The 18,546-nt window shown below is 38.8% G+C and overlaps 1 protein-coding gene across 29 annotated transcripts in view; it reads right to left on the bottom strand.

Moving 5' to 3' along the window:
• TENM3 (teneurin transmembrane protein 3) overlaps positions 1 to 18,546 on the bottom strand; it is a 2,750,454-nt gene that overhangs the window by 93,616 nt on the left and 2,638,292 nt on the right. For all 29 annotated transcript variants that reach the window (XM_065545705.2, XM_045391898.3, XM_065545707.2 and 26 more), the window contains one exon: positions 15,541 to 15,726. In XM_065545705.2, the coding sequence (XP_065401777.1) occupies positions 15,541 to 15,726 (186 nt within the window). The remainder of the gene's footprint in view (positions 1 to 15,540; positions 15,727 to 18,546) is intronic.

Raw genomic sequence — 18,546 nt, 5'->3', positions numbered from 1 at the left:
AATGGCGTCAACCCGGGAGGCGGAGCTTGCAGTGAGCTGAGATCCGGCCACTGCACTCCAGCCTGGGCGACAGAACAAGACTTCGTCTCAAAAAACAAAAAAAAGGGACATTAATTTGAATTTTGAAAGGAGGTGGGCAGAGTGTTCAATAGCTCATAATGTTCTTAAATTTTCCATAGCATAAACTGATTTTCCTCAAACTATTTTTTACTGTTTTAATTGTTGTTTTTTATTTTGGCAAACTATCAGCTTTCATTTAAAATTTCCTGGATAAAAAAAAGTGGCACTTTATTAAGACATCACTGGCATTATTGTTTTTGCAACTGTTTCTATGACAATCCAATCTTTTGTGACAGGGACATAGATATTAATTTATTTTCATTACATAAAAATTAATTTTCATCTATTCCACTATACACATACACACAAGAACAATTAAAAAATAATTCAGGAGGCAGGACAGTCTATCTAGGGCTTAAGAGGGTAGGCTTGGGCCGGGCGCGGTGGCTCACGGCTGTAATCCCAGCACTTTGGGAGGTTGAGGCGGGCGGATCATGAGGTCAGGAGATTGAGACTATCCTGGCTAACACGGTGAAACCCCATCTCTACTAAAAATACAAAAAATTAGCCAGGTGTGGTGGTGGGCACCTGTAGTCCCAGCTACTCGGGAGGCTGAGGCAGGAGAAGGGCGTGAACCTGGGAGGCGGAGCTTGCAGTGAGCTGAGATCCCACCACTGCACTCCAGCCTGGGCGACAGAGTGAGACTCCGTCTCAAGAAAAAAAAAAAAAAAAGAGTGTGGGCTTGGAAATTGCTCACATGGGTCTGGAGTCTGATTTTGTTGCTTACTAGCTGTGCATCCACAGAAAAGTTACATAACCTTTTGGAGCCTCAGTTAAATCTTCAATGGCGATTTTACTAGTTTCTAGCTGAGAATTAAATAACATAATTAATGTAGAACAGTTTGCATTGTGCCTTAGCAAATAGTAAATGCTCAATAAATATTAAATATTATCGATTCATCTTATTAATAGGGATAGTTTAAAAAGGACAAACTCATGAGGCAACTGGTATTTTTTTAAGTGACTATGAAGAAGAAAAAGTCTGACTTTGAGGAAAGAAATGTGCGATTGGCAATGATTTGGTTTCATAAACCCCAGGGTCCATTCTGCCCCATAGCAGCAGGATAAGCCCCTTTACTCTGCCTCCCTAAGCTATACTCCTTTTGCTGAGAACTTTCTTTTTATGAACTGGCTTGTTCCCAGAGTAGGGACAACTCCATTTCACAGTCAGGAAGCTTTCTTCTTCCTTGTCTCTCATAAACCGTCTGCTGGTTAGATGCACAATTCCTGGTCAACATGGAGTTCAGCTTTTTGGAATAAAGAACACATCACAATTTGCCCTTATATATTTTCTGCTCCCTCACTAGTAATTTTTATTTGAGCAAGATAAATTAATGTTTTCTTGAAAAGTGTAGGTACTCACACAAATATTCATATACTCCACTCACAAATTCAGAAATACAAGCCATGGATTTACAATAACTATTTGGAAACTAAAATATCATATTTTACATGCATATCCCTATCCTTACATTGTGAATTTGCTACAGATTTTTCATTATGAAATACACTGAGCAGACAGGATATATATTGCTAACTTTTCATAGCAGAATGGTATAAGTTTATGTGTCACCATTCTTAAATACAGGAGGAAGCCCACCCTTGGCGGAGACAATCCCTTCCAGTAGCTGTGGGTGACACACAAACCTGTAGTCGTAATTGCACATCTAGACTTTTACTATGTGGTTTGTTCCTACAGTGGTCACAATTCAGAGGACAACGCTTTTAGGGGCAGGAAAGAGTCAGAGTAAGTGAAATAACCACAGTTTCCTCTCTGCATTTTATGGCAGCTCTATGGTGATTTTTTCCTTATCTATACCAATGTACTGCAGTGGATTACTCACATACACAACAATCACTACTGGGGACTCATCTTAAAAGTCAAGAGTCGGGCCAGGCGCACTGGCTCAGGCCTGTAATCCCAGCACACTGGGAGGCTGAGGTGGGCGGATCATGAGGTCAGGAGCTAGAGACCATCCCGGCTAACATGGCGAAACCCCATCTCAACTAAAAATACAAAAATATTAGCCAGGTCTGGTGGTGGGCACCTGTAGTCCCAGCTACTCGGGAGGCTAAGGCAGGAGAATTGCTTGAACCCAGAGGCAGAGGTTGCAGTGAGCTGAGATCGTGCCACTGAACTCCAGCCTGGGCGACAGAGCAAGACTGTCTCAAAAAAAAAAAAAAAAAAAAAAAAAAGTCAAGAGTTGGACTGTATGTGAAAAGTATTATTTAACACCTTATTGTTCAGATGGGGACTAATGAATGAATACCTTATGTCATTAATTCACAATTAGATTGCTTATGTGTAGCCACATGCTTTCTATGGACACATATGTAAATATTAATTTTGGACAGAACGGTAATCATTCAGCACCGTAACAATGAAGCAGCTGTAACCTGTCTGGTGGGCTAAGCGATGGAGCTGTGGGCGAGCTCCACAGGCAGATGGCTTTACCCACCCATGCTTAAAGTTAAAGACTTTTCTAAAAAGAGGTGTTGACAAATCAGAACAACTAGGCATAGTTTTGATGCAAATTGACCAATTTGCAATGTAGATTACCCTAAAAACTAATTTAGTATACAAGAAAAATTAAGCTCTGTTGTTAAAGGAAGACATTATATCACATTTAGATATAGTAGATTCCCCACCAACATAATTATTTACTAATTTCATTCAACCAACAGAGTTTAATGGAAAAGCAGCTGGCAAAGTATTCACATTTATGGACCTCCTCTGACTGCTCCTTAATTTATCCAAGGCACATGCCTGTTAAATCCCAGAAATGATAGTCATATTTCAGACAGCTGGTTTCCAGCTTCATTAAAGGGGCACTCAAAAAAGAGAGGGTCACTGAACTTATCATGAGGAGCAACAGACAAAAATTGGCTCCAGTCACACCCTCATCTGCAAATACGTTAAATATGAAGGCTGCAGGAAGGCCGTGCCTCTGTACGGACAGACACCATAACCAAACTTGCACTTCAAAATAGGGAGGTGGAAGAGGAACTGTTTTAAGATGAAAAGAGGCTATTTTCAACTTGTCATATTCAAGAAACGGCAAAGATAAATTCAGCCATTGAAAGGATACCAACATACCATGTGCGAAGGGATAATCATACTTCTTAAAATTGTGGGCTTAATTTCTCTACCCTTACATTAAACTCAATGAAAAGTCCCCAACATTTCATTTACTCCATGAGGTAATAAGGATCTCAGCATATAAGGAAAATTACTTCAAATCCTCATAAACACCTCACTAGCTGCCTTTCACTCTCCAGTTACCTGGCTTACTTTCGGGAAGAATGTGGCATCCTTATAGTCTGGAACTTGAGATAATCTTTCTCTTCCTTGCTGATATCGTGAAATACCTGACAACATATTATTTTGCACCTGGTTTCACTCTCAAATGCCTTGGATCTAAACTTTTCAATAAAAGGCTTCTGATGAACTTGGCAAGCAGAAGAAGGAGTATTTTCCATCTTTATTTCTGGTTAAATTGTATATCCAGTCAATTGAGCTTTAAAACCTCCAATATACTAGGTTTTGGTGGTAATTACGATTGTAGATGGTTTTTAAGAGATACAAATTAATGAAGTGTTCCAAATGGAAAAAAGATACTCTAGTATATTAGTAAAGGAACAAAATGTCAAGTTTCTAATGAAACAGTATAGTACAAATTTGACATATAACTTACTTGGCTTTTATTCAGATACCATGTCTCTCAATAAACTTTTTAAAAAACAACTATATTGGTTTAAGATGGGACATGTGGTTTCAGAAAGAAAAATGGAAACCACAGGCATGAATACATGAATATATTCGTATTTTAAGTTTCTGGCCTGGCCTATAACTGTAATTAAAATTAATGGATTCAAAAATGTCCTTGAGATAACAATTATAATTTATAAGTTGTTTCCCTAAGACACAGAGCCACTACACAGTAAACTATTTTGAGACTTAAAAGAACTAGTTAGCAAACCGTAAGTTCACGGTGGGAAACAAACGCAAGGTACAGGGAAAGGAAGGAATCGGGTGTGCCAAGCCTAAAGAAATCAGGCAGATTTCAATGACATCTAACTCATCAAAAAACAATACAAATCCTCACAGTTTCTTACGTATTGCTCCGAGTCGAGAAAAATCACAACGGGTTTAAACTCTCCATTCTTTCTGGAGCAGCTGCTTCTAATGCCAGTGGGCCTGCCTTCCAGTGGGCCCTGCAGGAAAAAGCTTCATTTGTCAGGAGCTATTGGGACTCAAGCTAGACCACAGGAGGCAGACTGGAAAGAAATTCCTGCACAAGCAAACACCACAGTATAGAATTCATTTATCATATGACCCTAAACAAGCATGTGAAGCGTATTTCTTTGAAAGAACTCTAAATTCTCATCCTCATAGGCTACGTGTAAATTACTTCAGTGGGAAATGTATGTTAAATCCAGATGTATTCACCCACAAAGCAGTTATTTCCATTCAGAATTGAGTCTCAGAAGGCCTAAAAAATGCTCCTTTTCTAAAGTATGGGAAAAAAAAAACATCTAACGTTTCCCAAAACAACACACCTGTCCTAGAAATTTACCTCTCAGTAGCACTGGCACTGCCATCTGATATGCAACCACGCAGCGTTAGCTGATAACTATGCTGTTGTCTCTCTTTTGTGTGAGGATAAATTATGGCATGAAGGATAGGGTGGAGGAAAAGGGAACTCAAGGCCTGATGTCAGTAGTGACAGCTGTTTATCCCTACACTTGCTCCCACTCTTAAGGACAGAAACCGAGGCCTTGGGAAATTATTTAGTGGAAAATAAATCACCAGCACAATTGGAGATTACGTATCCACATGGCCCTCGGGACTACGACTTTTCCTGACAGTTACACAGCAAGTCAGGTGTAGAAGTCAGTGCGGAGTCTCATCCACTTCTTTGAGGATGTAATCAGTAATCTGAGTTGTAGATGTAATTCTAACCGGACTTTTGGAGACATCGTATGACTCGCCCAGGAAGGTGAAGGAGATAAGGAAGGAGGGACGCTACAAGGTTAAATTTGTAACACACTTCACAAGAAGTTGGTAGAAGAGTCCAAATTAGTAACACCTTTGAGGCTCTATAGTATACAGACTGTAACAGTGGAAACTGAATTATTTGATAAAACCTTGGCGTGCAGTATTTAAGGCTAAACTATGATAGAAACACAGAGTCAAACTTACTAAAGTTTCCAATTTAGGTCACTAAATTTGTTTTTGTTGGTTGATGACTCTCTCACTCAACAGGCTATGGAACACTGAGCGAAAGACAAATTTGGCTCAAAGTGCAGATCTGCCATTGCTCTCAGTGCTGGCTGCAAGGAAGCAGAACCCCAGGCTCCATGTCCTTTTTTTGATGAAATTGGTATATATAAAGAAAAGCAAATATGAAAGAATGATTTGAAGGACAGACAGATTGCAACATCAGAATAAACCTTATCTTTGTAGTAGTTTAAAAAATATTGAAACAGTAGAGAACACTGACAACCCAAAAAAACAGGGCCTCCACCTTTTAGAAAGGTCACAGAAACCAGGCATGCATTTGTAGATAAGAGATTAAGTGACCTCTTCTTTTAAAAATTACAAGACTGAGGCCAGGCGCGGTGGCTCACACCTGTAATCCCAGCACTTTGGGAGGCCGAGACGGGCGGATCACGAGGTCAGGAGATCGAGACCATCCTGGCTAACACGGTGAAACCCCATCTCTACTAAAAAATACAAAAAACTAGCCAGGCGAGGTGGCGGGCACCTGTAGTCCCAGCTACTTGGGAGGCTGAGGCAGGAGAATGGCGTGAACCCGGGAGGTGGAGCTTGCAGTGAGCTGAGATCCAGCCACTGCACTCCAGCCTGGGTGACAGAGCGAGACTCCGTCTCAAAAACAAAAAAAAGAAAAAAATTACAAGACTGAGGGGATTACAGAGGCTAAAGGCTATATAAAACTGTTAACTGAAGAAACCAGATTAGAATGAGAAAAACAGTATTGAAAGGCCCCCAAAGGATACTGTTATCTCAATGGAAGAAACAGACACCTAAATCAGCCCGGTTCTCAGAACATGGGCGATACTCCTGAGCTCTGAAGGGGGCTTTCCATGACTCTCTCAGGGATCTCTGTCCCCGCTGTCCATCAAATTTCTTCTTACTGAGAATCACTGGGACTTGCAGAGCAGGAGGGACCTTAAGAAGTTCTCGTTCTGCAAGCTTCACAGGAGGTTTTTCAGCCTGTCAGTTTAAGAGACTTTCCCCTGGATTTCCAGGGCCAATCAAGTCAGTTTAGGAGAATCTCCCCCTCAACTCCATGCCTGCCGCCTCCTTGGTGACCCCACTCTCCACTGTGAATGACAGATCACGAGGCATCTATGTCCAGACTATTCATGTGTCAGGAAGTAGAAGGGATTAGTTCTCCTTGTATCCAGCATGCACTCCTGTTTTTCTGGAGGAATTAGCCGAGGCTAATTCCTCTGCCTAGAGACAAGATTTAGCAGGGAGGAATTAGTCACAGTCAGTTTGTTATGAATTTCAGTCCAGAGACTAGCAACAACAACAAGAAGACACATCTATAGGGTGTTTACTGCATGCCAGGCACTGTGCTAAGTGCTCTTCCACATGACCTGGCCCATTTAATACCCTCAGGAACTCTACAAGGTAGTTATTATTTTCATTCCCACTTTATAGATGAGGAAACTGAGGCACAGCGGGCTTAAAGTAATTTCCCAAGATCATACAGACATGAAGTGACAGAGCTGGAACCAGGGGGAAATCCAGGGTTTATGGGTCTGAAATTTACTAATGTGGGAGGCCCTCTTTAAGAAAAAGAATATCAAAATATAAATATGAAATTGGTATAAAAGGATGTAGAATGAGAAAAACCACAACAAAACATTATTTTTCAGTTAATCCCACAAATATCAGAGAAACCATACACATTTTTTTTTTTTTTTTTGAGACGGAGTCTCGCTCTGTCACCAGGCTGGAGTGCAGTGGGGCAATCTCAGTTCACTGCAACCTCTGACTCCCTGGTTCAAGCTATTCTCCTGCCTCAGCCTCCTGAGTAGCTGGGATAACAGGCATGCACCACCATGCCCAGCTAATTTTTGTATTTTTAGTAGAGATGGGGTTTCACCACGTTAGCCAGGATGGTCCTGATCTCCTGACCTCATGATCTACCCGCCTTGGCCTCCCAAAGTGCTGGGATTACAGGCATGAGCAACTGTGTCTGGCCCCATATACATTTTTTTTTATTCAGTGCTTGCCATGCCTCTAAATGAACATTTTTCCTATATTTTTGGGCTATAATTACTCTTTAATTGCCTCTTTATATGACAATGATTTTTGTAATATTTTCTATAGAGAGTATAGAAAGATAATTCAGTCTATATTCTGTGTGATAGTTTACTTTTCATTATTGATAAAACTATCAGTAGTAGTCCAACTGACTTCAAAATTTGTTATTGGTAATGTCATGTAAATTTGTGCCATTATTGTCAAGTTTGGAAAGGCTTTTTTTAATTGTGTAATAAACTGATCTTAAATATGCTGAGTTGATAATACTCATTAACTATTTTGTTGTGATGTCTGCACAGTAGAATATTTTGAGTTTTATGTTAACTTTGCAATGTCAGTATTTCATATCACATAAACAAGACCTTCTGGTGCACTCATGTGATTCAGTGATACTCTGGGATGCGTAACACATATGATTTCACACACCGTTGAACTTAATATTTGCAGTACTGCTACGGAGTTATACCCTACAAATACAGGAATTCAGACAAATACTCAAAGGAGAAATACTCATCTAAAAGGAAAAGCTATGGCATGTTTATAATTATATAAACTCTATTATCAAGTACACGCCTGGTAGGAGAAAACTTCCGCTTTAATTAGGCATTTTAGGTATTTGATGACATGAGGAATTTTCCAGACCAGCTTCTATTTCCATACATTTCAAACCTTATTTCTCCTCCAATACCTACTTGCTTCTAGTGCAAAGCTCCACAAGACAAAGTTGTATCTTCATCTAATTACTTCCTGACCCTGTACTTTCGTGTCACTAGGTGAGTCAGTGGAAGGTAGGAAGATTCCCGGGTGGCTAGCAGTAACAACCAGAGACAGAAGTGATTTCACACCTCATAGGCATATCCCATTAAACCGAAACTGAATGTACCCCCAGATCAAATTCTTCTTATCGGAATTCTCACAACGCCCACAGCCACCCCAATGCCATCCTGCATGAGGAAAAGTGTGGTGAAAAGGAAGTTGGAGTGTGAAGAGTCAGAAGTCAGCTGATTTGCAAGTTTTATATTAACATATGACACCTGAACCCATGGTGTCCCCTTGTGGGATCTTAGGAGGGGCCGGTGCAAATGAAACCCTGACATTCATGCTTCACCAGCTTCACAGTAAACCTGTCTCCGGCAAGGTCAGGGATGCTGGTAGTTTGGTGCAGGGTTGCCTTTCGTCACCACTACCAACCACTGACTGATGTTGAAGCCAAACGCCTCCCAGAACAGCCATTTGTGGGCATGATGTGGTGTCCTATATCCACTGTGAATGGAAATTATCAACAAAATGTGACTGAAAATCTACAAAGACATTTTCAGAATTACACGTTGTTTTATTTTGGATATGATGCTCAATTTGGGAAACACTGCAAAAGTTCCGAAGAATACTGAGTTTTGTAATTTAAGTCAAGCATCTATCAGAGCGGTCACTTTATTTTCAAATTTGTCACCTACTTTTTAACAATTAAAATACTATTCTTTCACCATTATCTGAGATAAGAATTAGAACACCAAGCCTAAGCTTGTCCGTACCAGTAAAAGTTTTGATCTTTCTCTCTTTCCACCCCACATTGTTTCCGAAATACCTCCCCGGCTGTGTGCATTTCATTTGCAGTTTCTAATCTTCAGCCTCCCAAAGCCCAAGAGCAGCCCTGGTGTTTAACAGACGATGCTGAGTACTGCATGTGTAAGTTTTGTCTGAGCAAACAAAGCCCGTCTTTGTGATCATTAATGATCTCGTTTCCCAATGTACTGAGAATTAGAATAAAAACAAATAGCTGGTCTTTTGTAGTTTAAAGGAATTAGGATGTCCCCTAGGCTACATTTCCATTTGAATTGCCTAAAAGTACATGAAAATCAATGTAGCTCAATAAACAACTCTGTGCTTGAGACATTGCTAGAAGAAAAATACATCAATATCCTCCACCTTTCTTTCATCATCACGATTTGAAAAAACAACGCTCGGCTGGGTACGGTGGCTCATGCTTATAATCCCAGCACCTTGGGAGGCTGAGGTGGGTGGATTGCTTGTGTCCTGTAGTGTGAGACCAGCCTGCCTGGGCAACATGAAGAAACCCCTTCTCTACAAAAATACAAAAAATTAGCCAGGTGTGGTGGCACACTCCTGTGGTCCCAGCTATTTGGGAGGCTGAGGTGGGAGGATCACTTGGGCTCGGGAGGCAGAGGCTGCAGTGAGCCATGCCTGTACCACTGTGGTCCAGCCTGGGCAACAGAGTGAGACCCTTCTCAAAAATAAAAAAATAAACGGAAATAAAAAAAAAATAAAACCAACTCTCAAACCGTTAACCAAAACATAAAAATTTCTTGTTAAACAATATCCATTATGAGACTAGATTATATTTTATAACAATAAAATGGAAATGTCATTAACTCTTTAAAGTAAATTTCCTGGACAGGAGTTTTGTTCTGTTGTTCTTGTTTTTGAATGTTGGCACCCAAAACATTTTCTGGGTTGTACTTTGTCTCATTTATACTTAATAACAAAATTAAAACTTGAATTTATTGAACATCATTTGCTAAATGCTTTACATTCTAGTATTCCATTTAATTCTAATAATCCCATGAAGTACATAATACTCACATTTCATATAAAACAGGTTAAATGACTTGCCCAAGGTCACTCAGTGGTACGGAAAGAATTCCAATTCCCAAAGCTTTTAAACATTACAGTATTCTGCTTCAAAATCTCATATATGTACTATTACAGCCATTTTACATTTGGGAAAAAACCCAACTGAGGCTGAGAACAGTTAAGATACAAGTTCAAGGACAGGCGTGGTGGCTCACGCCTGTAATCCCAGCACTTTGAGAGGCCGAGGTGGGTGGATCACCTGAGGTCAGGAGTTTGAGACCGGACTGGCCAACATGGTGAAACCCCACCTCTACTAAAAAAATACAAAAATTAGCTGGGTGTGGTGGTGGGTGCCTGTAACCCCAGCTACTTGGGAGGCTGAGGCAGGAGAATCACTTGAACCCAGGAGGCGGAGTTTGCAGTGAGCCGAGACCACGCCATTGCACTCCAGCCTGGGTGACAGAGTGAGATTCCATCTCAAAAAACAAAACAAAACAAAACAAAACACCAGTTATAGTGAATAAATTGTAAAACTGACTTATAAACATTTTATTTAAAATGTCAAAGCCCATACCTTTTTTATTTATGTTACCCCGAGTTTTGTAAGAAATCGTTCTTAGTATCACAGAAGAGATGTTCAATAATTGCTTATTGGACAAATAAATGAATTAATTAACAAATAAAAAGTAAGCGAGGCATGCAAAGTAGAGCATCCCATAAAACGAACCCCAAGTGATCTGAAAAAGTGAAGATGGTTTCTTGCTATGTTTCAGTGCCACAGGAAAAGCAAAAACAAAAGTTAAATGACATAGAGACAAAAAGAGAACCCTATGTTTAAATCTAGTAGTTTTCCAAATAAAGCAGAAATTATCAACAGTGAAAAAATCCTAGAACTGCAAGAGACCTCGAGGGGTCCTTCAAATAGGGCTACTACACAAGAGACTTGATCTTTTAGGATAATGGATGGAGCGAAGTTAAAGAAAAAAAAACTCCCATTCTAAAAATACTCCTTAAGCTAACAAAAAGAACTGACAAAACCTCCAGTGTTTCACACCTAAGTAATCACAGTATTAAGCTTTAACAATACTATGATTACTTGGGAGGTTCCCAAATTTCCTGAGTAGCTTGTTCCAGGATTTAAATATGCTTTCTGACTCGAGATTCTTCATTATATCTAACAAACATTTATACAATATAAACCCATGTTCTCCACTTCACTTCTGTCTCCTGGATAAATGGAAAATGCCAATCAGCCTCCAGAAGACAACTTGCCTGTCTACAGAGAGCTGAGCCTTCTTTCCCTTCACAACAACCCTCCCTGGTAGATAATCATCAAATACATTATTCAATCATTTCCCTGCTGTGGTCTCGATCTCATCTACAGCCTCCAATTCTCTGGGATACAAATGAATGACTTCTGGGGTAAATCTCTTCCACAAATACCAAAAAGAATAGTTCTTGTGGAAGTGATAGGTTAGCAGCTGTCAAAATTTGGTATTTAGTATTTATCATTGCCCAGGTTATTTACTTCGTATTACACTTAAAAGTGGCTGATTCTGCCTATGACTATCTGTTCAGCAGAGCCTACCGCTGCATTTGCATTGCATCTGCGGCCAACTAACTGCATCTACAGGTCATTCCCGCAGGAGATTTTCCCTCTTTTTCTAAGCAAGAAGAAGCCCAATTTCTCTGACCTACCTCAACTCTCATATTACAGAACTGTTTAAGTTTTCCACAGAGATAGCCAGATAATATTCTTATTATGTCAACTATTATTTAAAAAACATTTCATTACATTTAATATATTTTTAACTTGTCTCTGAATTCTCTAAATATTTTTACATCTTTCCTACCTCATGAAAAACAACAGCAGCCCATGAATAGAATCCTTTGAAGCTTATATGGAACGGTCACATATAACAGAGAGTATTTTTGTAGTGGAGCATCTGTATCAGTGCTATTACTATCAAATCATTTTAGCAGTAAGTACTGGTGCTTATTTGATGTGGCTTAATCATGTAACTTCTCTTTCTCTTTATTTATTAAAGGGTCTTATAATCATGAATGCCTTATGGGGAGGAAAGGAGAATATCTATTTTAATCACAATATTGCTAAAAGTAGATTTCTCCTTGTTTCATTTTCCATCTGCATGCATCACTAATCAAAGGGAAACCCAAGAAATGAGGACTTGGGACGATGAACCTGCGGACGAATATGCCTAATTTGCTGAACACATGATTCATAATGAGAGGAAAATATGAATACTCTAACAAAAATATCAGAATGGAATCCTTTCAGGTAGATAGGGCGTTCAGTGAACACTTCAAATTCATAACCTGTTTTACTCTCAAAATGCCTATGGTTTTATGAAAGCATGGACAGAGTTTATGAAGACAGTAAGATGACTAATGAAGAATGTCCTTTGCTTTCTAGTGGGAACTTTTGTTTGCTTCTGTTTACTTTCTCCTCCATTTCTCTTTCAATTAACCTCCCTGTTTGGTATTCAATGAGATGGCACATAATATGGAGAAAGAAAACAATCTTGCTGATTTATGAGCATTCTTTCATCAAGTGGCAGCTTCTTTCAGCCAGATACATAAGAGTTGAAATGGAGAGGAAATGCAACAACAGTAACCATCCCAAGTGAGAAAACACACCAGAGTTTCCTGGGTGTTCAATCCGTGGCTCACAAATGGTCCCTTAGGGCCACTTAGGGCCCTAACCCCCTAACCAGGAAACTATGGTGGGCATATACACAGGTAGTAAGGAAACAGGGGAAAGGCAATTGGATCTTTGTAGGCCAACATTGGAAAAAACTCGTCTTATTAGTATAAAAAAGCAGAAAATGCTTTAAAGGCACTCTGCATCTTTTAAAAGGTTCACATCTAGGATTTATTTTTAAATGAAGCAGGTCCCTTATTTCCCATACTGCTACTCATATGGAGTATAAAGCAACAGAATAAATGAAAATAATAGAAAATGGAATTGTTAAGAACTATTGCAGGGTTTATTAAATTGTAATACAAAGACCCATTGCTAACAAAAATCCTGTTTGTTCCTAAATAACTAGGAATTTGTTCAAAAACAGCTCATCTACGGGAAACTATTATCCCTGTAATAATACCAAGGCCACTGAGAACAACATTAAAATGATCTGGTGAATAACTATTGGTTGGTAAGTTAAATCTGCCAATGGATAACTTTTTGGTACACTTCCTGGTTTTCAAAGCTGTACACACGTGTTTGCTGTACTTCCTAAGATACATACAGTCAGATCATCACTTTTCTCCCTCAGCTAGACTCAATTCACTTCTTCTGATTGGGTATCGGGTGGTGGGGTCATAAAGAATGAGGGGATATGATCAGAGGTATAGTTTTCCCGCCCTGCCTCTGGTATATAGGCATTCTGGCACCTGGGACATGGAGCTGTTTGGTTATAGAGGTATTGCATTGTCCCTTGTATGGCCACAAAAGGATACACAAATCCTGCTCATCAATTTTTTTCTGCCTTAATGTAGTTCACATGAACAGTCTCTGCCACTGCCCCAGAAGGCCTCTCTTTGGGAGGGGAAGGCCACATCAGTGGGTACGAGCCCTGTGCAAGCGCTAGGACTGTGGGCATCTGTTGTTGATTTCAGCAGAAACTATACATGTTTCCCCAGCTGCAGGCAGGAAGCTCCAATTCAACCAGTGAAGCTCCAAGGATGCTGTGCAATTAAGAGCTAACAGCGGGTCTGATTCGCAGGATTTTGGCGGGCTGTCCCTTGGCTGGTATCTGGAAATGTGGATGTCCCCTACACTGATAAGGTTACTTTGTCCACACCCGCTCTTCTTAGGAGAGTTAGGATTTTGGTGGTTGTGGCAGACAGAGGATACCTCCTAGAACAGCCCCAATAAAAACCTTAGACTCTAAGTCAGGGAAGTCCAATCTTTAGGCTTCCCCGGGCCACCATGGAAGAATAAAAATCGTCTTGGACCACACATAACATACATTAACACTAACAATAGCTGATGAGCTAAAAAATTGCCAAAAAAATCTCTGTTTTAGGAAGGTTTATGAATTTGTGTTGGGCCTCATTCAAAGCTGTCCTGGGCTGCATATGGCCCACAGGCCCCAGGCTGGACAAGCTTGCTCTAAGTCTCGAACAGGCTTCCTTGGGCAGAAATACCGCACACATGTTGATTTATTTCGCCGCTGGGAGAAGGAGCGTTCTACATGTGGCCTCTCCCAGTGGGAGAGAAGGAAGGTGGGAAGGCTGTGCATGGATTTCTGCAGACTCTGCGGGATATGTCTTTTTTTCTTGCTGGTTGTGACACATTACAGCCATGATACAACTACCTCTGGGTCCTGAGTTCTTCTTGAAGATCACCAGCGTGGGGGTGCGGTGAGACCCTTGAAACAGATGTCAAGGATGGCATTAAGACTAGAAAAAACCTTCCATGAAGTTTATAACGACACACTTGTGACAATTTATAAGACATATGTGATTTCAATTTTCCCATGACAAAGTTTCTGGCTACCCAAAAAAGCAAAAAAGCGAAGTACCTAATACTTACAGATACATCAGAAGAAGAAATCTTTAAAAGATACTGACACTCCCCACAACAGATTTATCAACTTTCACCCTAGGAATGTAAAACAATGTGGAGAAATACTATACCACCAATTCTGAAATTTTCGAAGGACTGTGCCATTTATAACTAATATTGTGTACTTTCACTGAAGTGATGTAGAAATTTATTACATACTTTTGTTGTAGTTTTAAAATTAGACATTTTAATTTTAGTGACAAATGGTAAAAGCAATGACACTGAGGATCTTGAAAATATGATATATATATTTTGGATACTTTTGTATCTACGCTAAATATTGTTTATGTACTAGCGTTTTTATCTGAAACATCTATCTGATGGTTTTCTTTAACCTATAGATGTTCACAAATGTCATCATATATGAAAAACTGTTAACCATATAGGTTTGTTTAAAAGCAGCGAGATTTGTGCATTTTACTCAACTTTATTTCTCATGATACCACAAAATAAAGTCATAAACAGTCAAACCTCTTTTGCAGAGACTCAAGATATGGGCAAGTCTAAGCTGTGTGATTCTGGAAACTACAGCAGCCAACAAGGCCATATATTTGAAAAAAATTTAAAGTATTTTTTTCTAAAGTGGAGAATCTGCTATTAAGAAATGCAATGGCAATATGGAACATCAAGAAGTAATATTTGATAAAACTTCACTTATAAACAAATCATTAAGTCTGTTTTATGTGAGTCCATTTACGTGGCCATCCCCAAAACCAAGGAATAAAAGTTTAAACCTCATACGTGTGACAGCTGTTCTAAAAAGAACTGAATTGCCATCATAAAATGACAACCATATTTAAAAAATAACTTCGTGTTAAGAAAGACAAGTTAAAAATAATGCAAAGAACAGGCCTTTTCCAAGTTGAAAACAGCTGACCATGGGGGCTCTTCTCTGGGAGGAGGGGGACAGATAGACACAGACGTGCAGTGAGCCTACCAATAGTGCAGTGCTCTCCATTCCAGCCCTGGCTGCATTCGCACTTGCCATCCTTGCAGGTTCCATGCTCGGCACAGCGGGGATGGCAGGCTCTCTGATTACACGCTGGGCCCGTCCAGCCTTCTTCACAGCGACACGTCCCCCCCATGCAAACGCCGTGTGAGCCACAGTCCACAGAACATATTTCTGCGTGGGAGGAAGAGGAAGCAAAACAGGAGAGAAGGGTAGCGGGAGGGAGAAGGGGAATTAATAAGCAGCGCTCCATCTTCCACTCACATTTGTTCAAGTGAAACACAAAATCATCAAAAAGAAATCAGAAGTATTTGTATGTTAAGTAAATTTCAGCACCGACTACTAGGAAATTATCAATGGTGGAACTCTCCATCTTTATTCATCATTTAATTTTACATGCTGCTCTAATCATGCATAAAATACACATGACAATTGCTAGAAATAATTTCTTTATATATATAATACTTTAGATAGAAAACATTACATATATAGAGAGTAGTCATGTTTATATACATCTATCACCAAGAAAACAGGTCCCCATATCCCCACCCCCAAATTAATGAAATATTTCAGCATCTCAGGTATCTAACAGGCTTGGGTTTCATACATATGGCAAGAATCTGAAAAGGGGTTATTTCTAATGCCACATTTAAATGTTTTAAATATTCAGAAACTTTCACGAAGAGGAATCTACTTTGGTAAGCAAATTAGCTTGCTTCTGACACAGACATGCATGTAAAAGGAAACTGTTTCTCCTAGTCAGTAAATTTGTACTGTTGACAGATACAAATTTCTTAGTCCACAGTACAAAACCAGTTTAATAATACATATAATTGACTCTCCTTTGAAAAACAAAGTTTTTCAATTCCTAGAATTACTGAAAAGAGCACAAGTTACCAAATGACTTCAAATGTTGTAACAGGTTAGCTCCTTAAAAAGAATTCAGATGTGTAAGAAAAATTTTTTAAGCTTTCTTAACAGCTTTCTTTAACTAGTTCCAATTGAGAGACAGGGAGAGGGAAAGGTAAAAGAAACTTTGAAGGTTATTTCATTTTACTCTTTACATATAAGGTTAAAGTTAGCTATAGTTTTTTGGGGTAATACCCCTGAAATTCTAAGACTATTGATTAGTTTTCGTTTTCTTGCAAAAATAAAGCACTGAACAATAAAAACCTAAAATCATTTCTAACAAACAGAAAATGTACTAAACCTTTATTTGATTAAAAAATAGTAGCTGTTTATGCAGTCACATGTTCTGTTTTTCCTATTCATTCCCCAAATAACATTTCTCAGACACGTGATTCTCTATCTTACAGGCTAACTTTAAACACCTTATCAAGGCACTATGAGAGTTGTAATATTTTTTATAAACAACACCCAGGACTATTAACTGGAAGAGGGTAGCACACAGGTTTTTTCAGGCAATATTTTCTATCTCCTTTGAATTAAATTTTTGATTAAGAGATCCAAGATAGTTTGATTAACTTCAGAGCAACATAATATCAACCCAGCTCTAGAAGCGAGAGGTTTCTTTCTGAGGTACCCTTTTTATTCAATCTAATCAATTTTTCATTAGGGTGATGGTGTTTATCAGCATTTAGCACACTAGCTTTGAGCAAGGCGCGTCAATCTTTGTAATGAACTTATTAATTAGAGTTAATTTAATTGAAGTGGAATTGAAGGGCTAATTAATGAACAAACTGCTGATGAAGATAGAGGAAAGCCCTGTTGCTTTCAAACCTATAAACTTTCAGATGGAAATAATTCATTTATTCTCTTTTAGCAGCTTAACCAAATGTTTCTTCCGGTGTAAAGTCTACTCTCTTATTGAATTTAGATGTGTGAAGGTCATTTCCACAACAACAGAAGAGGTAGTGAGTAAAGTGTTTTCCTCTAGCATTCACTTAGAAATTCAGAATTATACTGCTTGTAAACTTTAAGCCACAAATGTAAAATAACAGTGCTTTTATAAGCTTTAAATGAGAACTGTGCAATAATCAGATAAATTTGAGGCACACAAGACCAGATATTTTCACAGCATGATTGGAAGCATATTTGAGATCTTTACTATTAATTCTAAGTGGGTTTTCTGTCTTTCTGCAGCTAATAGCAAAGTTTCATAAAGATTTTTTTCTATACTTATTATAATTACTTTCTTCAAAAATGGAGTATTGTATTCATTATGCTACTCTATTTATCGAGAGTTCAATAGATGTGAAATTTCTTTTTTGCATTGAGGATATCAAGATGAATAGGATAAAGATCTCTGTTCTCTAAGACTAAACAGTCATTTAGTACACAGGTAAAATTAGATTTTCAACTTCCAAAATAATTACAGCAGCATGAAAAAAATTCAGTCTAAATACGTAAAATAATGATATGTGATTTTTGGCAGCCAATTTAATCTTTTAATTAACATTTATATGTATATTTTCCAATTCATAGCAGTATCATTTTATGAAGAGGGCTGAATTAACTTTTAAGTTATTTAGTATCAGTTACAAACTACCCTTTATAAAATAATTCAGGTAATACACTATAATAACTTTATATGAAAAAAGGGGCTATTGTGCTTGTTCCTTTCCGACTCGGATAATTGTAGGAAGCAAATCTGAATGACAGTATTTCAAGCAAGTATTATTCTACAGCTAGTCTTAATATGCCGTTTTACTGATGGAGGAATAAGAGACCTGAACCAAGTAGCTTCACTATAGAAGTAATTATCTCTATAACATTTAATTGGATATATTTTGTGGAAAGGGTTTTTTTTTCTCTTTTTTTTTTTTAAATTTATTTATTATTATTATACTTTAAGTTGTAGGGTACATGTGCATAACGTGCAGGTTTGTTACATATGTATACTTGTGCCATGTTGCTGTGCTGCACCCATCAACTCGTCATTTACATCAGGTATAAATCCCAATGCAATCCCTCCCCGCTCCCCCCTCCCCATGATAGGCCCCGATGTGTGATGTTCCCCTTCCTGAGTCCAAG

This window comes from Macaca fascicularis, chromosome 5 (assembly GCF_037993035.2).
Source record: "Macaca fascicularis isolate 582-1 chromosome 5, T2T-MFA8v1.1".
NCBI classification, from domain to species: domain Eukaryota; kingdom Metazoa; phylum Chordata; class Mammalia; order Primates; family Cercopithecidae; genus Macaca; species Macaca fascicularis.
Note: the sequence above shows the minus strand (reverse complement) of the source record. Positions and strands in the feature narration are given on the sequence as shown.